The sequence below is a fragment of the Dermacentor andersoni genome, chromosome 4, assembly GCF_023375885.2.
Source record: "Dermacentor andersoni chromosome 4, qqDerAnde1_hic_scaffold, whole genome shotgun sequence".
NCBI lineage: Eukaryota > Metazoa > Arthropoda > Arachnida > Ixodida > Ixodidae > Dermacentor > Dermacentor andersoni.
The window spans coordinates 71,433,186-71,452,968 of NC_092817.1; the positions used below are offsets into that span (position 1 = coordinate 71,433,186).

Genomic DNA, 19,783 nt, shown 5'->3' on the forward strand with positions numbered 1-19,783 from the left:
CAGTTCCATTGCGAACACCTTCCCCAATCTGATCTCCCAATTTGAGTGCGAGTGTTTTGGGCTCCAAATTATTTGTTCATGGCTTTCTTTTTTTTAACAGGGTGTAAATAAGGGTAATGTAATAGGATACATGTATTGCGTAGGACAGATAACCGGTGGACCATTAGAGTTACAGAATAGGTGCCAAGGGAACGGAAGCGTACTCCAGGACGGCAGAAGATTAGGTGGGGTGATGAAATTGGGAGATTTACAGGTGGAAGTTGTACTCAGCTACCGCAAGACAGGGGTAACTGGAGATGGCAGAGAGAGACCGTTGTCCTGCGGTCTACATAAATATAGGCCGATGATGATGGGTCAGAGTTTGCGGCCTTTCTTTTTCTAGTACTCGGCGTTTTCTCTTGGGTAAATATTTCGACCAAAAATGCGGTTTCTGCAGGTGGGTATGTTCGCCCTATACTAAGAGGTGAAAACTTACTGTTTATTTTTTGTATGGAATATTGCTCTCCCCGTGTTTACACGTATTTTTTTTCTTTTTTCAGTGAATAACTTCTGAAATTTTCTACGTGAATAGGTGCCGTATAACTGCGAACACCTTGCGCCTGATTGCTGCTGTGACATACAATACACAATGTATTAACATAAAGCTGTTATTTATTTAACGTAAAGACTAATGACGTCTCCAGTGGAGCACCGTGTTTGTCTATCTTCCTTTTCGTTTCTTTGTTCCCGGCCGAGGCCAGTGTCGGAGGACGGCGGCCGCCAGTTTGCGACGATCACCAGCAGCGCCCGCGTTCGGGTGCTGGAGAACGGCTCACTCGCCATCGACGACGTCGAACGTTCGGACGCCGGTCGCTACCTGTGCCAGTCGCTGAACGGGGTGGGACCGGGCGTGTCGACCGTCGTCAAGCTCGACGTCCACGGTGTGTACGAAATGGCCTGCTCTAGGGTATTCCATTTCGAAGCGACCACGCCCAGATCAACCATGAGCGAAACACGGAAGTCTTTATCAAGGGCCACCATTTCGACAAAGGCACTTCGTATGGGTACTTACGAAGACAGATCCTTTTGTCGAAATGGTGACTCTGGGCTTCTGTTACTTGCCCACTGCTGATCGGTCATACTCGGTGACATTTAGTTATACTCGGTGATCAGTTATTCTAGGAGTGCGGTAGAGACCATTCGAATGTATAAGTACCCATAACGAGCTCTCCTCCGTCGTGACGTCACGGGAATGAGCGAACACAATTAGTTGGCCAATTTTTACAAATTCTCTTCGTGTTGGCAGTGCTGTATTTGTAACTGCGTTGTTAGGTTGTTGCCGATTGTTGTTTCCCCCTTCCTGCGACCTCTTTGTCTCGTTTGGTAACCGCGACTAGAATAGTGTAATGATTCTATTTCTAAGATATTCCTTTTTGCATTGCGTCAGTGGTCCGAGTTACTCTACGCCTACGTTATCAACAGGATCGGCGGTCGTGAATGGCGGATGATAGGAAGAAAAAGATCAAATAAAACGAATCAATGAATTATAACGGCCCGGGAGCGTTTCATGCGTGGCGGCAGTGGCTGATGATGATAATGAACTTAAAGACAGTGGCACGTGTGTGTGTCTGGGGGGAGGTGGGGTGACCTCCCCACTCAGGGGCACTGGTCAAGAATCGGGAGGATTTCATAAACGTCATACAGGTACAAATTTGTAAATGCGTAATTATGATTCGAAACGAAGTATGTACAAAATTCGTTATCAGCCATTCTTAACTCGCTAAGGATCTTCTCGTTGAGGTCGTGAACCGAATGGGCATGGCACATTCTAGGGTTTGATAGACATTAGGCAAGAAGGCTTTACTTTATTTATTCAACCATTATATCGGATATTGCGAAGATTCGAACTCTCATTTTACAGGCTGCTTTGACTTTATCACGAGTCATGGCACATGACAGGGTCATAAAATAATTTCCACGCCCACGTTTTTCTCTCTTATTTAAGTGTGCCACAAATATTTGCGCAAATGTGTGTAAATTTGTGGAGTGTGAATAGTATACTAATGCCGTCAGGTAGGCGCAGTGGTCACGTCTCATTGTTTCATCGCGTCTCATGTTTCACCTCTCCTATTCTTCGCTGATTCCAAGGCGTGCTCCTTTCCCCTTACACATGTGTTGCTCTTACCATATAGTTGAAAGGTTGCGCAGAGACTGCGTGCTATTGTGCTGCCATCGCTGGCGCCATATTTATAGAAATTTGACAATAACACCTCGCCCTGGCTAGTCCTCGGTTGAATTAGTGTTGCTTTATCGAGAAGACGCGACCGAAATGTCTAGTGGTCTCGTGCAGTCGTGGAGATGATGCATCTCGTTGTCTACCGCAGTGGCAGCACACTTTGCCGAGAAATTCAGGGCAGTCACGGTGCGGCGTGGGGATGCGGCCAGTCTGGAGTGCAGGGCTCATGGCGACCCGTCCATCAGTCTCAGCTGGACCAGGGACGGCCGCCGTTTTGACGCAGCTCAGGAGCCCAGGTGACGTGAGAGGGACTTTACGGAATCGCTTCGGTTGAACCTTAAACTTCTCTTTGCAGGTCGGCAACGCAAATGCACGCAAAGCGGAGTCAAACCTGCCCCCTCGTCCGTGTACACGCTAGAACGAGTTCTGCTGCATCATCGCACATCCATGTTTCCAAGTCACGATACCACGAATTCTAATGAAAACACTAAATTCTGAAGACGTTCACGCGCGAAGCTTGTTTTATACATATTCTAAATATCCGTATTCATTTTATAGATATTCTTGCTTTACTTACCACCCGCCAGGGCTTTCCATTCTCTAGACGGTGTGGAAACTGCGCTTGCGATGCGATTCGTTTGCTTGCGTTGTCTTTCTTAGACAAGTATTGCAGTGTGTGTGCGTGCGTGTGTGTTTAAGCAAATTTAATGTATAGGTAGCTGCAAACGTTTCTTGATGTATGAAACAGATTAGAATCCCTAATCGGTAATGAAATTCCTAAGCAGGATTTCGGTTCAACACCGTAAGCAAGCTCGGTGGAGTTTCAGTTGCAGTGTTTGACAAACGTTTGGCCGCAGGTACGCGATCGAGGGGAATACCGGCAGCTCCTGGTCGGAGTCCGTGCTGCGCATCACCGGCGCGGACCGCCGGGACTCTTCGCTCTTTATGTGCCGCGCGGAGAACGCTTATGGTGCGGACGATGCCAGCTTCCGGCTCATCGTACAAGGTGCGTGTGTACCTGATGCGCTTGCGCAGAAGCTGCCAGTACTTTCTTTTCAGTCTCGTCTCACAGCTAGTGAAATATAGTGAAACGCACGGATCCGCAACGACCCACGATGTGTTTAGTGGGAATGAATTGATCAAGCCAAGTTACGAGGAAAGCGACTGGCGGTGTAGGAATGTGGCATGCCTCATGCGTTGTGCGTCTTGTCGCAAAGGGCATTGCTCGGCGCGAGTAACTTGAACTTCTCTGTCTGTGCGACCGACATTAGCGCTCGTGGTTTAAAAGCTTAGGAAACGGTGTAACCACGGAGGAATTCGCGGTTCGGTACTGTCTCTTAGAAAAACGTTTTGTCTTTATGCCCGTCTCGCGCAGCAGGCGCACGTATTGCTGCTTCTTGCACGTTCGTGAAAAGGAGCATTGCCCACTTGGACGGATGAGGACCTTTGCATTCAAAAGGAAACTTTCTTTCCCATTTCATGCAATAATGCGCTCTCGACACGAGGTTTCTTTTTCTTCCTTTGTGAGCTTATGCTGTCCGTCATCCTCCATAGCGCGTGAAATGCTTGTGAAGTGCATTTGTTCTAGGAAATTTCATGTAGGTGGTAGAGATGTCCTAGGTAAGTTTTCTGCTTCTTTCTCCACTCTTAATTCACTTTCTCTTGCTTCATCTGAACCGGTGTGAGCAATTGCGTTTGTGCTTCCGGTGCGCAGAACCCCCGGATAAGGTCGAGGGTCTCGAGCCCACGCACATATCGAGCCGAACAGTGACTCTGGCCTGGTCGGCTCCATACTCTGGCAACAGCCCGGTGTTAAAGTACCTGCTTGAACACAGGACATTATCTGGTGAGACCACGCACTGCCACATAGAACGACCGTGCGCCCTGCAGCAAACATTCTGGCTTGCTTCATGTATTCAAGGATATTCAATCAAATACTTCAAGGTGCTCAGTCGCGGTGTGTGCACAGTGTAACAGTCACTGTGTATGTATGTGCGTGCGTGTGTTTATTTATGTGTCTGCGGAAGCCCGAAAGCTGGAGGAAGTTTTGTGCAAGAGAGCTGTAGTCTAGGCAGATTCATAAATCTCATTCGGACGCCATAAAATGTATCGTCGAGCAAGATATTACAATGCGTAAATTAGAAAAAGCAAAGATTAGACACCAATGGTGTGTCTTCCATTATTTATATAAACAATAATTATTCAATTTTATTATTTACCGCTCTCGAAGATAAGGATCTAGCTTTGGGCCTTGCGGAAAGCTTGGTCAGAAATGGCATCTGCGACACAAGAGACGCAGGATTTTCTTGCTTTGGTGGGACGCGGTCATACATTACAATTGCAGAGTTGGGCACAAGCTTGCACACATGACTATGTTGTTGCTATTGCAATAATATGACGGGTCGCGGCCCTGTCAGTAAGGCGAAGGCATCCTAAGTATGCATGAAAGATCGCCGATTGTTGTCTGTATGTATTAGGGGTAACAAACGGAAGCTATATCGTGGTGTACGGAAGCCGTCCATTTCACATAGTAACAATTCAAACAAGAAAGGCAGATTGACACAAAGTGATCAATGGTGCTTGAATAAACGGTGTCTCTGACGCTAACGTTTGATGACCCTTGTTCATGTTCATGCACTGTTGGTCGCGCACAACAGTGTGTTCCCTAAATTTTGCGCGGGCGTTAGTTACCTTAAAGTTTATTCTTTCATCATGATCAGGCGATACGCGGCCATCACTAGCTACCAGGCACGCCGACCTGCAATTAATATTCAGCGGTAACGTATATTGGTCCACTTGTGAACTGTAGCAAAACAGAATTCAGCAAATGTGAAAAAGAAAGTAGCATCAAAATGCGTGTTCTTTGCGGGAGTATTTGATAACATGGTGTCTTACTAAATCTGCTCTTTCCTTTTCGTTTTCTTGCTTCAGGAACTTGGGCGCGTGAAACGGACGTCTCCACCACGCATCCAACCGAGGCACTATCACATGTCGTGGAAGGGTTGCAACCCTCCACCAACTACGAATTCAGAATCCGAGCTGGCAATGTCCTCGGACTGGGCGACTTCAGCGATCCTATCATAGTCACCACCAAAGAAGAAGGTATTAGTCCGAATTGTACTGCAGCACCGCAACAATTATTTCAACAGCGTAGGCAAGGACATACGAGGGAGGGAAAATTTTAAAAGCATGTAAACTGTTCCATGCAGTCGTTGTAAGCATGGGTAGTAGGACTCTATATTCGTTAGCCAGCGCCTGTAGGTACCTTCCATAATTGCTTTTATGGGCTGAGCCATTACAGTGGCAACGTGTCGAAACGAAGACTTATCCTGACATTTATAGGGCTGCTCACAGTTCAGTGTTACTTCGCTACCGACACCGTTAAGCAGCATATAACGCAGAAAAATGTGTTTCTCGTTACGACATCAATTAAGACCTCATATAAAGAAACCTGCGATATTTGTTTATGTTGCAATGCTGGCTTTACCTAGCCGTTACAAGTTTCCATGCAAAGGACGCGAGTTCACGTTTATTATTATGCAGCCTTCTCTTTTTACTTCTTTTTTCATGTCACAGCTCCAGGCGGCATTCCACAAGACATCAAAGTGACGCCAGCTGGCTCTCGCAGCCTGCACGTGACGTGGAAGGTGACAACTCACTATTTGGTGCCGCAGTGCAACGTAACGTAACAGTGGCACACCGATGTAGTACACCACCCTAGATTCTGCGAGAAACTTGAACAAAATGTGAGGAGGAAGCAAGAAACACTGTGGGTTTAGTTATCTATGACTAACCAGATTTATTCAAAGCGCGAGAGAAGAACATAAATTAATCGCAGCTTTTTTAAACTCACTGGTTAAAGTATGTTAGGCAAACTACATGCTGGTTTACCGCTGCTCGTATAACTTATGTCAAGCCAACCCCTAAAATTCAAACGCGCCACTGGAAGGTTCTAGGCACCTCTGCTAGCTGCTATTGCAATTTTGTTGTAACGTGCCGCTTCTTATTCGCTCAATACGCCATTAATTGCGCTTCTACATGGGTGTATTCATATGGGAAATTGTATGGTAAGAAAAAAGACTGCGTTATTCATATCTACTTGAGATTCGGTGTCTTCAGTTGAAGCAGCCGGGACAAACACAAAATCCAGGCGATGGAAAGCTTCAGGTCACAAACAGTTAGCGCATAACATAGACAAATGAGACTGTGTCTGGTATGAAGCAACTGTAATGTAGCCACTCTCGTTCGCTGTCATTTGCGAGGACCTTCCTTTTCAATGTCCAGCGAATACTCGCGTCGCATATGTAAGACAGTATCCAAAGTCGTCCCGCTCACCTAAAGTGATATGTGAGTTTATAATGCTTATCGATACACCTCACACTAGGCTGACGCTGACTCTAGGCTGACACATCACTCAAAGCCCGTAATTTGCTTTGGGATGTTACCCCAACTCCAACCAATCGACCTATTTATTTCATTTTGCCCTTTCTTTTTGAATATACGGAAGCTACAGGGCAATCGCACGCAGACACGGCTCTCAAAGAGTGATAGAAACTGTTCTAACGCTACTAATGACAGATGTGCGCCCGCGAAATGAAATAGAACCAGTAGAATTTATGAAGATCTGCAACACAAATAGCTTATGGGGAACCGGTCTGTTGTTCTGCGCAGCCGGCTGTACATATTGTCTACTAATAGCACAGTTCTAAAACAACGCAGCTATAAATGCGCATTTGCTATTGCATTCCGGAATTCCATCCGGCCCTGTCAAAAGTCGATCGGCAGTGTAGACCGAAGGATTAATTTAGTCAATCTCATTCGGGCACCACGGTACTCGTTGGCACCGAACCACGTGATCTATAAATGCGCCATAGACTATGTCTGCGATGCTCTTCGATGTTTCTGTGCCACTTAGTACTCGTATCTCGTTAAGGTTATATGTTTAGTTAGGCATGTGGTCCGTTGGCATGCAATAGTTGCTAAGTTAAATTCTGTTGCGTGTGAACACTGATGACAGTCTTTTATTCGTGAGGAGAAACCTTTCTTTTAACTTTTCTCTCTTTCTCTCCTTTCTTTCGTGGTCTTGAATCAAGCCACCGCCCGAGGAAGTCAAATACGGGGGAGTTCAAGGCTACTACGTGGGCTACCGCGTGTGGGGCAGCGGGCAGCCCTATTTGTACAAGACTCTGGAGAGCGGCCTGCCTTCCTCTTCGCCGTCCCAAAAGCAACAGTGCCTCCTCGGCGAGCTCCGCCCTCGGACCCGCTACGGTATCGTCGTGCAGGCTTTCAACGCTGAGGGTGCTGGGCCATCGTCAGACGAAATCGTCGCCTATACACCGGACGTTGGTCAGTTCTACCAGTAGTGTGCGGGTTTGCGTTTTCACTTGTTGGTAGTAAAAACAAACACGCTCGAGATAGGGCCGGGTTAAATACAAATCTTGACGTTTGGAGCTAATGACGGCGACAGAGGTCCAGTTATCTACTCTCGAGGATTGCAGCAAGGGGTAGGAGCTTCCCTGGCCTCTCCGCTTCGTTTCTTGCTTTGTCGTAGTGTCGATATATGAAGCGCAGAAATGCGGATAAATTGCCTCCTTGGGCGTGATGATATGCTGAAACACCTTGAGGTCTCTGTGTCGACCTACTAGCCGGATCCACACCTATCAGCGGCTAATACAAGATCACTCGTTAGACGTCGCTTTCTATCTGTTCTATGTGTTTCCTTCGGGCGGCAGGTGTTGCCTATCACTGTCGTAATGCAGAACAAACCCTTAAGTGCATTTAAACTTTTATTCTTGGGTTTTACGTGCCATAAACAGGACATGATTACGATGCACGCCGTAGTGGAGGGCACTACAATAATTCTGACCTGTGGGGCTCTTCAACGTGTTACAAATGCACGGTGAACGATCGTATTTGCATTCTGTCTCCATCGGAATGCGACCACGATTGAAACTGCGTCCTGAGCTTAGCGGCGCAACGCCATAGGCACTGGGATACCGTGGCTGATTACGTGCGTTTTCTGTAATTTTCTACCGGGAATCTTTCTCAACTTTGCTGCATGCGTACTTTTCTGCCCGCCTCGACGGGTAGATGCTGACTCTTGTCTCCTTGTAGGTACATACATAGTCTGTGTGAGAGGAAAAAGAAAGTATATAAGCATTGGTGCTCTGCTCTCCGCAGCATTAGTCTGTATAAATGCGCAGAAGTGTTAGAAAAAAAGAAGCAAGAGACCGTAAATTTCTTATACGGCAAGTTGAAGTAAACGCTCATGCTAATTTCTTTGGCAGACCTTCCCGTTCCTCCACGACTAAAGCTGGTCTCATCAACATCTTCCTCGATCCAACTCAGCTGGGTGGCACCGAAGAATCAGCCTATCGACGGTGAGATCGCTTTTTCTATAAGGCAGTGGCTTCTAAATAATGCTTCTTTGCCAATATTTTATTACACGGATTGATATTTATTTGTTTTGTTACACGTTCGCTAGCTCAGCGTCTAAGCAAAGGCAAATTCAGCCACGACGCTTCTTAAACGGCAACTTGCCCACACACATATTTTAGTTATTACCAATGTCGCAGTTACAGCTAATAACGTTGCCCGCCCGACGTCTTCGTCGTTTCAAGCCTCTTGGCGCAGCTGGTGGGGGCGGACAACTATCGGATTGACAAGAAACGCTTGCGCCATATTTCAGAAGCATCCTTATCTTTCATTTCGCAGGCTACCTCTTGTTCTACAAAGGTGAACCAGGACTAGAAACCTCAAACGCCGTCGTTCAGGAGGCGCCCGAATGGTCATCCGTGCAAACTACAGCCGAGAGGTCAACGTACGTGTTTCGCGGCCTGAGCTGCGGTGGAAGTTACGTCTTCTACGCACTGGCATTCAACTCTGCAGGTCGAGGAGCCCGCAGCAATGTCTTGCTGGCCAAGACCGACGGATCAGGTCGGTGTCTGCGACGTCACATATTAGAGTGTTTTGGGTTACTCCACGCAAGCCCCACCCAAGCGTTGGGGGATGCAAGTCCACTGTAGGCCCTTGGCGCTCTTTTGTGCTCGCTTTGGGCTCTTTTGTACGCCCGGTGGGTTGCGTCTCCGAACGCTTGGGTGCGGCTTGCGTGGACTAACCTAAAACTCTCTATCCTCTATTCGGCTCTCGCTAGATAAAAAGAATTGATTAATAAGCGAATATATAATGCAGGAAAGTGGCATCCTCTTCCCGTCAGCACGTTCGAGCACATCAGTGCTTTGTTGAACGAAAATGCTGTTATCCAAATAAGATCGTTTTATTGACGCCAATCGATTTGGAGGATATATATTTAGCGGCACACGTATACATAAAAGCGTGATGACATTTAAAATTTGTGTAATTCAGGTTGGAACATCTACATCAAAAGGCCTCCATATTTCCTAATGTGGAACGTTCGGTTTCAGGACGTCTGTATAGCTCAAGCAAGCTCCCATAGGCACGCACAGGTGCAATAAACCGCTCTTGTAATATCTTAGTTTTTCAGATTATTAAAGCAGGTAATAATATGAGAAGTATTGGCATCGTCTGTCTCGGTAACATTGCGTGAAATTCTAGTTTACTTAACTGAATTCATTAGTTACCGCACCAATAAAAATCGATCAATTCGATTGACAGTTTCTGTACGCGTTGTTAAACATTTCTGTTAGAATTCTTCTACTAATAACATCATGAACCGTCTGGAATGATGACTGAATTTGAACTATGATGACTGAAAAGATGACTGAATTTGAAGCGCGCCCCAAATTAGCCCTGCAATAATATGACCAGACTTCCAGGCCAACGGAAAGCGCTGCATCCCCGAGAACGCCGCTGAGTAGGTAGAGTCATTGCCTATGTAGACTTTGACTGATGTACACACAAAGTAAATAGCTATACGTTTCGTGCTTGTTTCATGTTCCGTCTTTGCCACCAATAGGATGATACTGCAGCATCATTAGGATCAACAGAAGTATGTAATTCGTAGTTTAAGGAAAATTTCAATGCATGCATGCAATATTGTGCGTATGCACTGCAGCAGGAACCCGCCGGTTGCCAACGGTAAGTTGCATTCCAGCAATGTGCCGGTGGGGAGAGGGAGAAGAGAAGCGTTATCAGCAACAAACCTTTACCTAACTCACAAATGCTCTTTCACTCCACGCAACATTGGCCAACGAATTGGGGCAGGCTCATCGTTTGAATGAAGGTACGAATGCGATTCCTGCATGATAGTTCTTTAATGTCCCTATTACCTAAGTCTGTGCAGTGTGAGTACGCAGGACATAAAGGAACGCAAATGATGTAGAACAAACTAAATTTTCAAGAAAAATGTGCCAACTATCCCGTGGATTAATTATTTAGGGGACAAGTCCCGATTATATTTGTTTCATTTTTTATCTTTGTTACATTTTTAACTATATTGTTGATTCCTTTTGCTTTAGTTCTCCTTCCATCGCGGGCCGATCTTGTCTGATTATATAATTGCGCGTTATTCTTTCTCTTACTCAATTTTCTATTCTTTGGTTGCATTTCTTCTTATCATTTTTTTAATTGTGTTTATCATGTCCACCCGATCTTCAACTCAAGCTGTAGTGGTGGCAGCTCCCTGTGCAGAATTTCAAATCCAAACGTGCCATGTTCGAGGCCCATCACCGTCATCATTGTACTCCTTGTTGTCATCGTCATTTTCTTCTTCATCTTCATAGTAATCACGACCACTCCACTACCACCACTTTCCTCGTTGCGTGCAAGCTCATCGCAGGAGCTACGCCAACACCCTGTACGTCAAAGAAAAACTGTCTGCGTGCATGACCATTAATTCGAGGTTCTTCTACACCGTCACTATAGCTTGGTCAGTTGAGATGTGGAAAAGCTGGCTTTGCAGTTGGAAAAAGGGTCAATGCACGTCATAACGATGGTCATATATACAGTAGTGCGGGGCTTGAGATAGTTGGATATTTTAGGCCTGAGAGCACGAAGGACTCACCAACATGACACGAAAGCCTTAGAGACGCAACGAGCTCGGCACAAATGAGGACCTTCAGAACAGTGCTTGCCTGAGCTCGTTGGTTGTACATAGCAGAATTGGTTTCCAGCAGAACGCTCTGGCACGGACAGGAAGAGACGACGACACACGCTTTCATTTGACTATCAGTTGATAGTTCAGCGTGTGTCGTCCTTTCTTCATGTCCGTGTCAGAACGTTCTGGTGGAAACCAATTTTGCTAAATGAGGACAGCCGTTGGTAACAGTACGCTCCCCCTGCCACCCTCACTCTCTCTCCTCATATTGTCACGCGCGCAGTTCCAGTGGCTCCCGACTTACGAGACCTGGTTTCGACGAGCCCGACTCGCGCTGTCCTGCGACTGGCCGCGTGGAAAAGCGGCGGCTGCCCAATCACTTCGTTCACCGTGCTTCACAGGAGACATTCCGCGCACGACCACTGGGACCCTCCGGTCACTGTGCATGCGCCAGACGTGTCTGAGTTATCCAAGCTGCCGCAGGAGCTGGTCATCAGGCACCTGACACCGGCGACGCGATACCAGCTGCTCGTCACGGCGCACAGCGAGGCCGGCTCAACACACGCCGAGTACGTGTTCGTCACGCCTACGCTCTCCGAAGGTGAGACAGGGCACTGCCTCGCAAAACCGTTCTTCAATGCGGCAAGGAAACACGTTATCGCGAAACACTGGACATTTTACGCTCCGTTTCTCATTGAAATCTTGAACTTGGGCAGGAAAACACGGCTGTTTGACCATAGAAGTTAATAGGACGGACAAGTAGTCAAATAAGTAGTTAAATACGCAAAAATTCACCGAGTAGCACGATGTCATCGTCATTTAGAAGATGTAAATTCCGGCCTATCGATGTAAACCATTTCTGAACGACGCGTTCAACGAGGTGCTCGCATGCAGTGGTGCAGGGCCGTCCGGCACCATTTAGGTGCAGCTAGTTTTATCACAAATGGACAGGAGCAAAAATAATAAAAGGTTTCACGCCTAATACTTTTGTACTAAATAGAGAGGACGTCATGACAGTACTTGGAACAGCTCGTGTCCCAGTCTACTTTACTCAAAGAAGTACGCTTTATGGAAGTTGTGCAGCGGCTTTGTGGTCAAGTCATACAATTCTTCGCAGGCGCCTTGTCAGCACCTCACTGGACGCAGGCGACTGATCCGCAACGTCGAATCGTCGATGTCATCGTACCCGTTGTATGCACTGTGCTGGTGACGCTGCTAGGCGCTGTCGTGGTGGGCTACGCCATGTCCCGCAGACGCCTTTCAGCGCTTCGCAGACGCCGGTTGGGTCAGTCCCATTGCTTTCTCTATGTACCGAGTATTTCCGCAAATGCACAAAATAAATTGCGTAAGAACATTGTTACGCGGTGTGAAACCTGATAAGAGCTCACCTAATATTGCCACGTTGTAGTGACGGTGAAGGATTAGATACCTACGAAAGTGTGAGTCAAGAATTTAACTCTTCACTGGGCGAACTTGTGTCCTGAAAAAACAAGCAACACTCAAGCCACAACGATAGCAGCGAGTACAGTTGTGGGTTGTCGAATCTACTCTCACACATCAAGTGCGTCCGCTATTTATGTCTCATCGTACATTCCAGAGTAATCGGCGGTGCTTGCGCATATTTCAGAATGTACGATACTATTCGCCTAGCGCGCGCAACCGGATTAGACACGCCTGCTTTGATATGGAGTTTGCGACAGTGTTTAAGAAATTTTGGATACCTAGGCTCGTCTTGCACCTAGCGAAAGTTTGATAACACTGAAAGTACGGTGAGAACTTGCTGGGGCACAACGTAAACAAAGAAAGAAAAGAAAGGACAGCTGGCAATGTGAAAAAATGACCTAATGTGATTGACCAATCAATGGACAATTTTCCTAATGCCAAAAATTATTTATTTCATTTAGTTTGGCGTCCAGGAGACGGGATATCTGCGTCCGACTTGGCCAGGAAGTCCGTCGAAGCGGTGCCCATGTGCGCGTGCGAGAAGCCAGCACTGCAGGAGCAGCAGGACGTTTCGGCGTCTCGGTCCGAGCAGCTCTACTTGCCGTCGCCTTTCGGTCCCCGGATGCTGCCGTGCCACTTCGCTGACGTCACCGATGGAACACTCGTCGACGCGGGAACGCTAACTCGGTGCCTTCCGACCGTTCACGAAGACATCGAGCTCGATGCGGGGAACTGCGAAAAGCGGTCCGCGTATGATGTGCCTTTCGCGCCCAGAGATTCAGTGCAAAAGGTGCGCTCAGAGGCCTGCCTACTGATTTTCGCTGAAGTTAAAGAAAAAAAAAAAGTTGTGCAAACTACGAAAGAAAAGGGGGAGGTGGGGCGCAGACCGGGTTGCAGACAAAGGGACAAGACAAGAGCAGCAAGAGCTTGCTGTGTCCCTCTCTCTGCCTGACTGCACGCTTTTCTTCGTGCTGATTTTTTTCCATTTCAGCCGTTACCGAATTGGCCGACTATCAGTTCTTTTCAACTTGCGCGTATGAACAGAATGGGTTCGCCTGTAACAGAAATCGTCCGCACGGCGGAGCCGCGAACACGAACATCATGCCTGAACTGTTCATATCGCCGCAGCGTACACAGGCAAAACACGTATACTGACAGTGCCGGCACCGATCTTCTTCAAGTCAAGGATGTCTCTGAGACTTCAGTAACGAAGCGGCGAATGACATCTTCCGAGAGTGTAGCCCAACACGGACATTTTAGAGAGATGATGAGCTCTGTGTTTATAGAGTAAAAGCTGGAAGAGTTGCAAACTGAGCTCGTTGGCACGCATTTAATGTGAATACATGGGGACAGTGATAAATAAAAACGGGACATGGCTCGCGCCCATGTTATCTAGACCCGGTTCTTTGGCGCTGTCCCTGAGTAATCATGCAAGAAGCTTTAGTACACTGCAAGAGCTATTCAGGCTGCAGCTCGCACTCATGCCAAATTTATATTCAAACAAAGAAAATGTGTGAATCCACGTGCCACAGATTAACCGGATCTTGGCTGCTAGTCAAGTGGCGTACCATATACGTCGAAAAAAGGAATGAAATATGTCATTACACCAAGTCGTGCTATTTCAAAAGCTATTGCCGAAATAGGTGCACATCCATCTATGATATTCGCGGTCATATGCAAAAGCGTACCTGTAGCGTCCCACGTGTTCTATTAAACGAATAGCTAACAAGTATTGAACCTTTTCTCTTTGTTATTGAAAAAAGGGCATTGCACATTTACTGTTAGCATTAAAAATATAAATGGAAGTAAATATTTACGCAATGTTACGCCTCTTGATGCCCTTGTTTTTTGTCTTTTGCAGCTAGCGGAACGTGACGACCTTCTTGCTTCGGCGGAGCGTCTGACTACGGCGAAACAAGGTGAATGTTATATCTATTCAGGTGGAAGCAAAAAAAAAAGGTAATTACCATATGCAGATGGATTTCGGCTGCTTTTATGCACTGATGTCTGCGGCACTGTTAGAGGCTTTCCTTGCTCGTAGCCCGCAAGACCTGAGTGGCATGCTCTCAGTGAGACAAGGACAATTTTAGAAGAGTCGAACAGACACAGACGTTAGTGGTCAAGTAATATGGTCACGTCACTTAGGCCCTGTTTTCAACACGTTTCCTAACAGCAAAGGCATCCTTACGGATACGCTTAACATATGCCGTGTCGAATTTTTCAGGTACAGTGTCAGTGACAAATAGGAATGGCTTAAAAATGTAAAATTTTCACACTACTAGCGCCGATGAGCCAAGCAATGGGCTAAAACTAGAATTGTACTGTGAAACCTTTCACTTCGGGTAAACAAGGGCCCACTTAGAAACAATGAAACATATTATCAATACGATGCAATTTTCGATCGCTGTTGTTTGTGGATGCATTGTTCTTGTGCTTTTCATTATCGTTTTCTCGTACTGGACAGATTTCTCACTAGCGCAACGCACCAGTCAAGACCAAGGAAGCACTGAATCCGAGCCGAGCAACTAGCCGTGAGGTTTTTAGCAATCAGTAAAACCTCGTGTGAGTGTACATTTTTTCTAGTAACAGAAATACCGAAAGTTAATTATGCTCATTTTGTTTTATAGGGACCCACGTCCCGTGTCCCCTCTCTTTTACGCCATGAGAAGCGGGGTCGTATATTTGACGACGAAGGTGTTCGGATAATAGTGGCCCAACTCGTGCGAAGTCTCCCGAGGGCAGCTCTTACTGGACCAAGTGTGATTGAAAGTGAGTATACAAGCAAGCGTCGCCTGTCGTCACAACATTTAGTGTAGCATGAAATGGAACGGAAGACGCTATAGCTTGAATCCGCTACAAAATTTCCGTGCTGCTTGCAGAACGACTGGTATTATCCAGGAAGTGTGGAAAGGTTATGGCTATTGCGAGCCATTGAGTAAGTTACTTGCGCGTGCCAGGCAGCCATTCATGTTGTAAGTCACATGGTGATGTAGTGCAAGATGTGGCTGGATGACACTTCGCAGGGATCGTGTTTCATTTCTTGCGACTATTCTCCTCCAGAATGAGAGGCACTCTATTGATTATAAAATAAGGGAGGTAAACAAGAACTCCAAGAAGATGGTTTATGAAGTTTGACCTCGAATTCCCGTGGCTGCACGCAGCCAAAAACACACAATCATGACTGGTAATGTCATAACCCAGGCAAAGCTTGTTGCCGAAAAGCAGTCATCTTCAGGACGTGAGGCATGAAAATTGGAGCGAGGCTACAATATGTTTAGATCTTCGAACTTTAACCAGAAAATAAATCTAATAGCTTCGTTTGAACAAGTGCTCGTCACTTATCGATTGTATACCAAGCTGATATTGTGTTCTCTCGTTTTCTAGCTTCCTAGAGCTACCAAATGAAACACGTCTCTTTATTTCGTGACTAACACAAGCAAGAGCTACAAGCGCTCCAGTGGGATAAACACTTCTGGTTCTATTCGAGGCGCACCAAGAGCAAATTTTTCGCTGAAGATGAACTGGTGACGCTACTGCAAAAGTCCCCCGTCTGGCGCGAGCCCTTCGTCCAATCGCAAGATTTTAAATATGTATCTTACCCATCGTGGTAGGCCGGTGGCTATGGCGTGGCGCTGCCGAGCTCGAGGTCTCGGGTTCGATCCCTGCCGAGGCGACCGCATTTTGAGGGGGGTGGAATCTAAGAACCCTCGTGTATAGGGGTGCGCTAGGTTCACGTTAAAGAACCCCAGGTGGTCAAAAGTAATCAGGAGCCCGCCAAATGTGGCGTGCCTAATAATCAGAACGTGGTCTTGGGATGTAAAACCCGAGAACTTTATTAATTAATCTTTTTCTAAATATGTAGCTTGTTGGTCAAGGTGAATTCGCGAAACGCAGCTATGTGCTTCGTGGGCGTATACGCGATACTGCGACAATATTCAAGCAGTTAAGGTTTTAATTTATCATAACTTCACCATGACTTACCAAGGTTTCTTTTTAAACGTCCTTGTGACCGACAGTCCAACCGACCGACTGACCGGCGAGAGGAAGTGGCTTTTTTTTCACGCCAACTGTCAAGCGCCGCACATTTGTGTGGATGTGTTTGTGCGTGTGTGTTTATGTGTGTCCGACGTGAAAATACTGCTCAGTAAAGTCAACGACCGGGGTGGTTAGTATTCGATTCTCTTGAAAAAAAAAGGGGGTCACGAATAGCAACACAACACTAAGAGAGGGAAGAAGACGAATGCCGCAACAATGGTGCAGTGTTTGTGTCGTCCACTTTCTTTCTTGTGTTGTACGTTTGTGCGCTGCTGCCCCTCCCCTTTCCGACCTCTTTTTGATGTGAAAATAGAAAATGCATGCTCACTGACTTGGAGAGACAAAGCAGAAGGGTGGGTCTAAAAAATATAGGTTTATATATCACATTAATTTCTTGGAGTAGCGAAGCGCACTGTGTCTTAACAGGCGCAAAAAATGACAGACGTTAGGCTAAGCAGACAAAGTGTTAACTGCATGTACTCATGTTTGATGGCCACGCCCGCCATAATCTTATTTTGTATGCGCAGATAGGAATCGTTCTGCCTCGACGTCGGAGCGTCCCGACACGGTACTCGGCGTGCGGTGGCTCCACCTGTTGGGGAACGAAGATGAAGGCAAGGTCGATGTCGGTGGCGGATGGGCTAAACCTACAAGATGCCGCGGGATCATCTGGGATTTGCGTTTTTTGCCTTGTACCTCGAAGACCCATCTTCAATCTCGTCTTTCCGTCACTCTCTCTGTGACGAGAATTACGACCACAGTTCGAACAAATTACATGCGGTGTTTATAAGATTTCGTACATAAACATTTTGTTTAGCTTACAGAGCGATGAAAGCTTCCCCCGGAATGTGTGCTCGTTTGCCTGATGGACTTACAAGGACTCATAGGTGACTTGAAAGCTAGCGAATATCGCATATTTCGTAGTAACATGCGGCGGACAACGCATACCTTGTCCGCGAATCGTACATCATGTGTCTTCCGATTCCGCATTCACAAAGCATTTCGTATACGTGGAAAGGGCTCGTATACGTACGTGCGGGTGCACACCAATCATGTCGAAAAACGGGGTGATGGCAACGACGATATACTTGTAAAGACGGGTGCTGAAGAAGGAAAACAAAAAAGTCGTCGTGAGCCGAACACCTGTTTCTTTGGACATCGATGCGAAAACGCGGATGCAGTTGGACCAGCTGATAACGTGTAAGTCGATTTAAATGCAATTCTTGTGAATATCAAAGGCGAAAGGCAGGTTCGACACACTGTGAAAGAAATATGCAGCCATCTCCAAAAGTAGTTAATAGTGCACCAATACTTGAAGCCGTTGTTTTCGTCATTGATGTTCGTATAGGGTTGCGTTTAAGGGGAAGCTTTAGCTCGGGTGCTCCTATCTAAATACATGTAAAAGGAGAATTCGTTTTTCTCGGCAGCCACTGCACCAAATTTGACGAGGTTTGTTGCACTTAAAAGAAAGACTTAAAATATAGTGACTGTTTGTTTCGAATTTTCGATTTAGTTTGTCAATTTCTTAATAAATATGGGCAAAATCGGAAATTTTCAGAAAACGAAACTACCAAGTTTGACACTCTGTAACTCAGCAATGAAAAACGACATAACAATTCTGTGAATTGCATTTCATAGTACACCTAGAGCGGAAAAAATCGATATGTTACACATTGATCTGAAAAAGAAATTGATAATATGGAAATACAGCTTTTTCAGAACCCTTGTGCACTACGTAACAAATTCATGTAAGATATAACTTGGCATGCAGAATTTGTACGCTTTGAATGATCTAATAGATGCCGTTTACATAACCGCGATATCTGCTCTTGATGGAGAGCTATTAATTTGTAAACTTTTGCTTGTTTTTTTTGCACTTCCGAATTTAAAAATTCTCTTAACAAAATTTATGCCCTACATCGAAATCCCACTTCCAACAGTCGCTCGAATTTAACTTTCTCAAATCCAACAAATTTCATTAATGTCGGTCCAGGGGTTATCTCACAAAAGCGTTTCTGAGTTTTACATGTATTTGAATAGGCCGCGTCGGAGTTGGGCCCGAGCTAAGGCTTCCTCTTAAGGTTACGCAGAGAAGACTTCTTGAGAAGCGTGTGACCGAAGCATAGATAGATTTCCCAAACGGTATATCTGAAAATGCAATGGTTTGTTGTCGTGATCGCTTGACTAAAGTAGTCATTTCGAACGAGTTGTGGAAGGAACGCAGTTCGTTTTCATAAAGCAATGTGCCTTTCTTTCACAAGTTTCATTCACGCGTCAATATGCACAGTGACAATACACAAACGGTGGCTGAAACTACGTACAAAATTGAGAGACATATAGCCACAAGGGCATTCGGAGGATCGGTGCTCGCAACTATAGTTGCGTTCATAACACATCGCATTTTCAACTTTATTATATATTCAGTTTTGGGTATATTCTACTTCTCACGACTCTTCCCTGAAACAGGGGCACCCGTAACGAAGGGCGAGACGACGGCGCTTTGAATGAGGATGGAACGCACCTATAGATTTTAGGGATTTTTTTTAAACTATGCGGCAAGGCCGGTGGCGCGGGGACGGAACAATTGCCGGCAAGTACAGCAAGGCTAGATCTGTCTACAACCAGCAACATCCTCATCCTCCTCGTGAAGAGAGACCTGGTACCAATGTGCAAGATGCATTCAACTATTCTATAATAAGTACTGTGGAGGGTCTTATGCATGTTTTCATTCTGTGAACGCGTTAAGTATTTTCTTCTAGAAACGAGGACGCCAACATTTGGCATTAAAAAGAAGCATCTCAGGAGCTTTACATGGTGCATTGTTTCTGTTCTACGCGGCTATTCCTTCTGCTGCAGACGGAACGCATGACGTCGTGAGTGGCACCCGTGCTCGCCTCATGTGCAGGGTCAGATTAAAGAAATGAGGGGCTTGTGGCTACATGCGGCTGAAGGTGGAAAGAGGGGGGAGGAGGGAAGAGAATAGGTTTTGCATCGTCATCATAAATTGGTCCGCCTTCATTTAGTTTAAACAGTTTGGGCTCGTGTTTGCAGGATTCCGATGAGTAAGTCGCCCT

At 46.2% G+C, this 19,783-nt stretch overlaps 1 protein-coding gene across 1 annotated transcript in view; it reads left to right on the forward strand.

Annotated features, from left to right (window-relative positions):
- Nucleotides 1-17,534, forward strand: part of LOC126536769 (cell adhesion molecule Dscam1-like) — a 114,555-nt gene extending 97,021 nt beyond the window's left edge. Inside the window, exons 14-29 of the mRNA XM_055073902.2 lie at nucleotides 741-920; nucleotides 2,364-2,511; nucleotides 3,073-3,221; nucleotides 3,930-4,061; nucleotides 5,147-5,317; nucleotides 5,792-5,862; nucleotides 7,309-7,561; nucleotides 8,503-8,595; nucleotides 8,930-9,151; nucleotides 11,515-11,832; nucleotides 12,349-12,516; nucleotides 13,136-13,464; nucleotides 14,536-14,593; nucleotides 15,139-15,236; nucleotides 15,302-15,443; nucleotides 17,237-17,534. Coding sequence (XP_054929877.2) covers nucleotides 741-920; nucleotides 2,364-2,511; nucleotides 3,073-3,221; nucleotides 3,930-4,061; nucleotides 5,147-5,317; nucleotides 5,792-5,862; nucleotides 7,309-7,561; nucleotides 8,503-8,595; nucleotides 8,930-9,151; nucleotides 11,515-11,832; nucleotides 12,349-12,516; nucleotides 13,136-13,464; nucleotides 14,536-14,593; nucleotides 15,139-15,203 — 2,357 coding nt within the window. The 3' untranslated portion in view covers nucleotides 15,204-15,236; nucleotides 15,302-15,443; nucleotides 17,237-17,534. The remainder of the gene's footprint in view (nucleotides 1-740; nucleotides 921-2,363; nucleotides 2,512-3,072; nucleotides 3,222-3,929; nucleotides 4,062-5,146; nucleotides 5,318-5,791; nucleotides 5,863-7,308; nucleotides 7,562-8,502; nucleotides 8,596-8,929; nucleotides 9,152-11,514; nucleotides 11,833-12,348; nucleotides 12,517-13,135; nucleotides 13,465-14,535; nucleotides 14,594-15,138; nucleotides 15,237-15,301; nucleotides 15,444-17,236) is intronic.
- The last annotated feature ends 2,249 nt before the right edge of the window (nucleotides 17,535-19,783 follow it).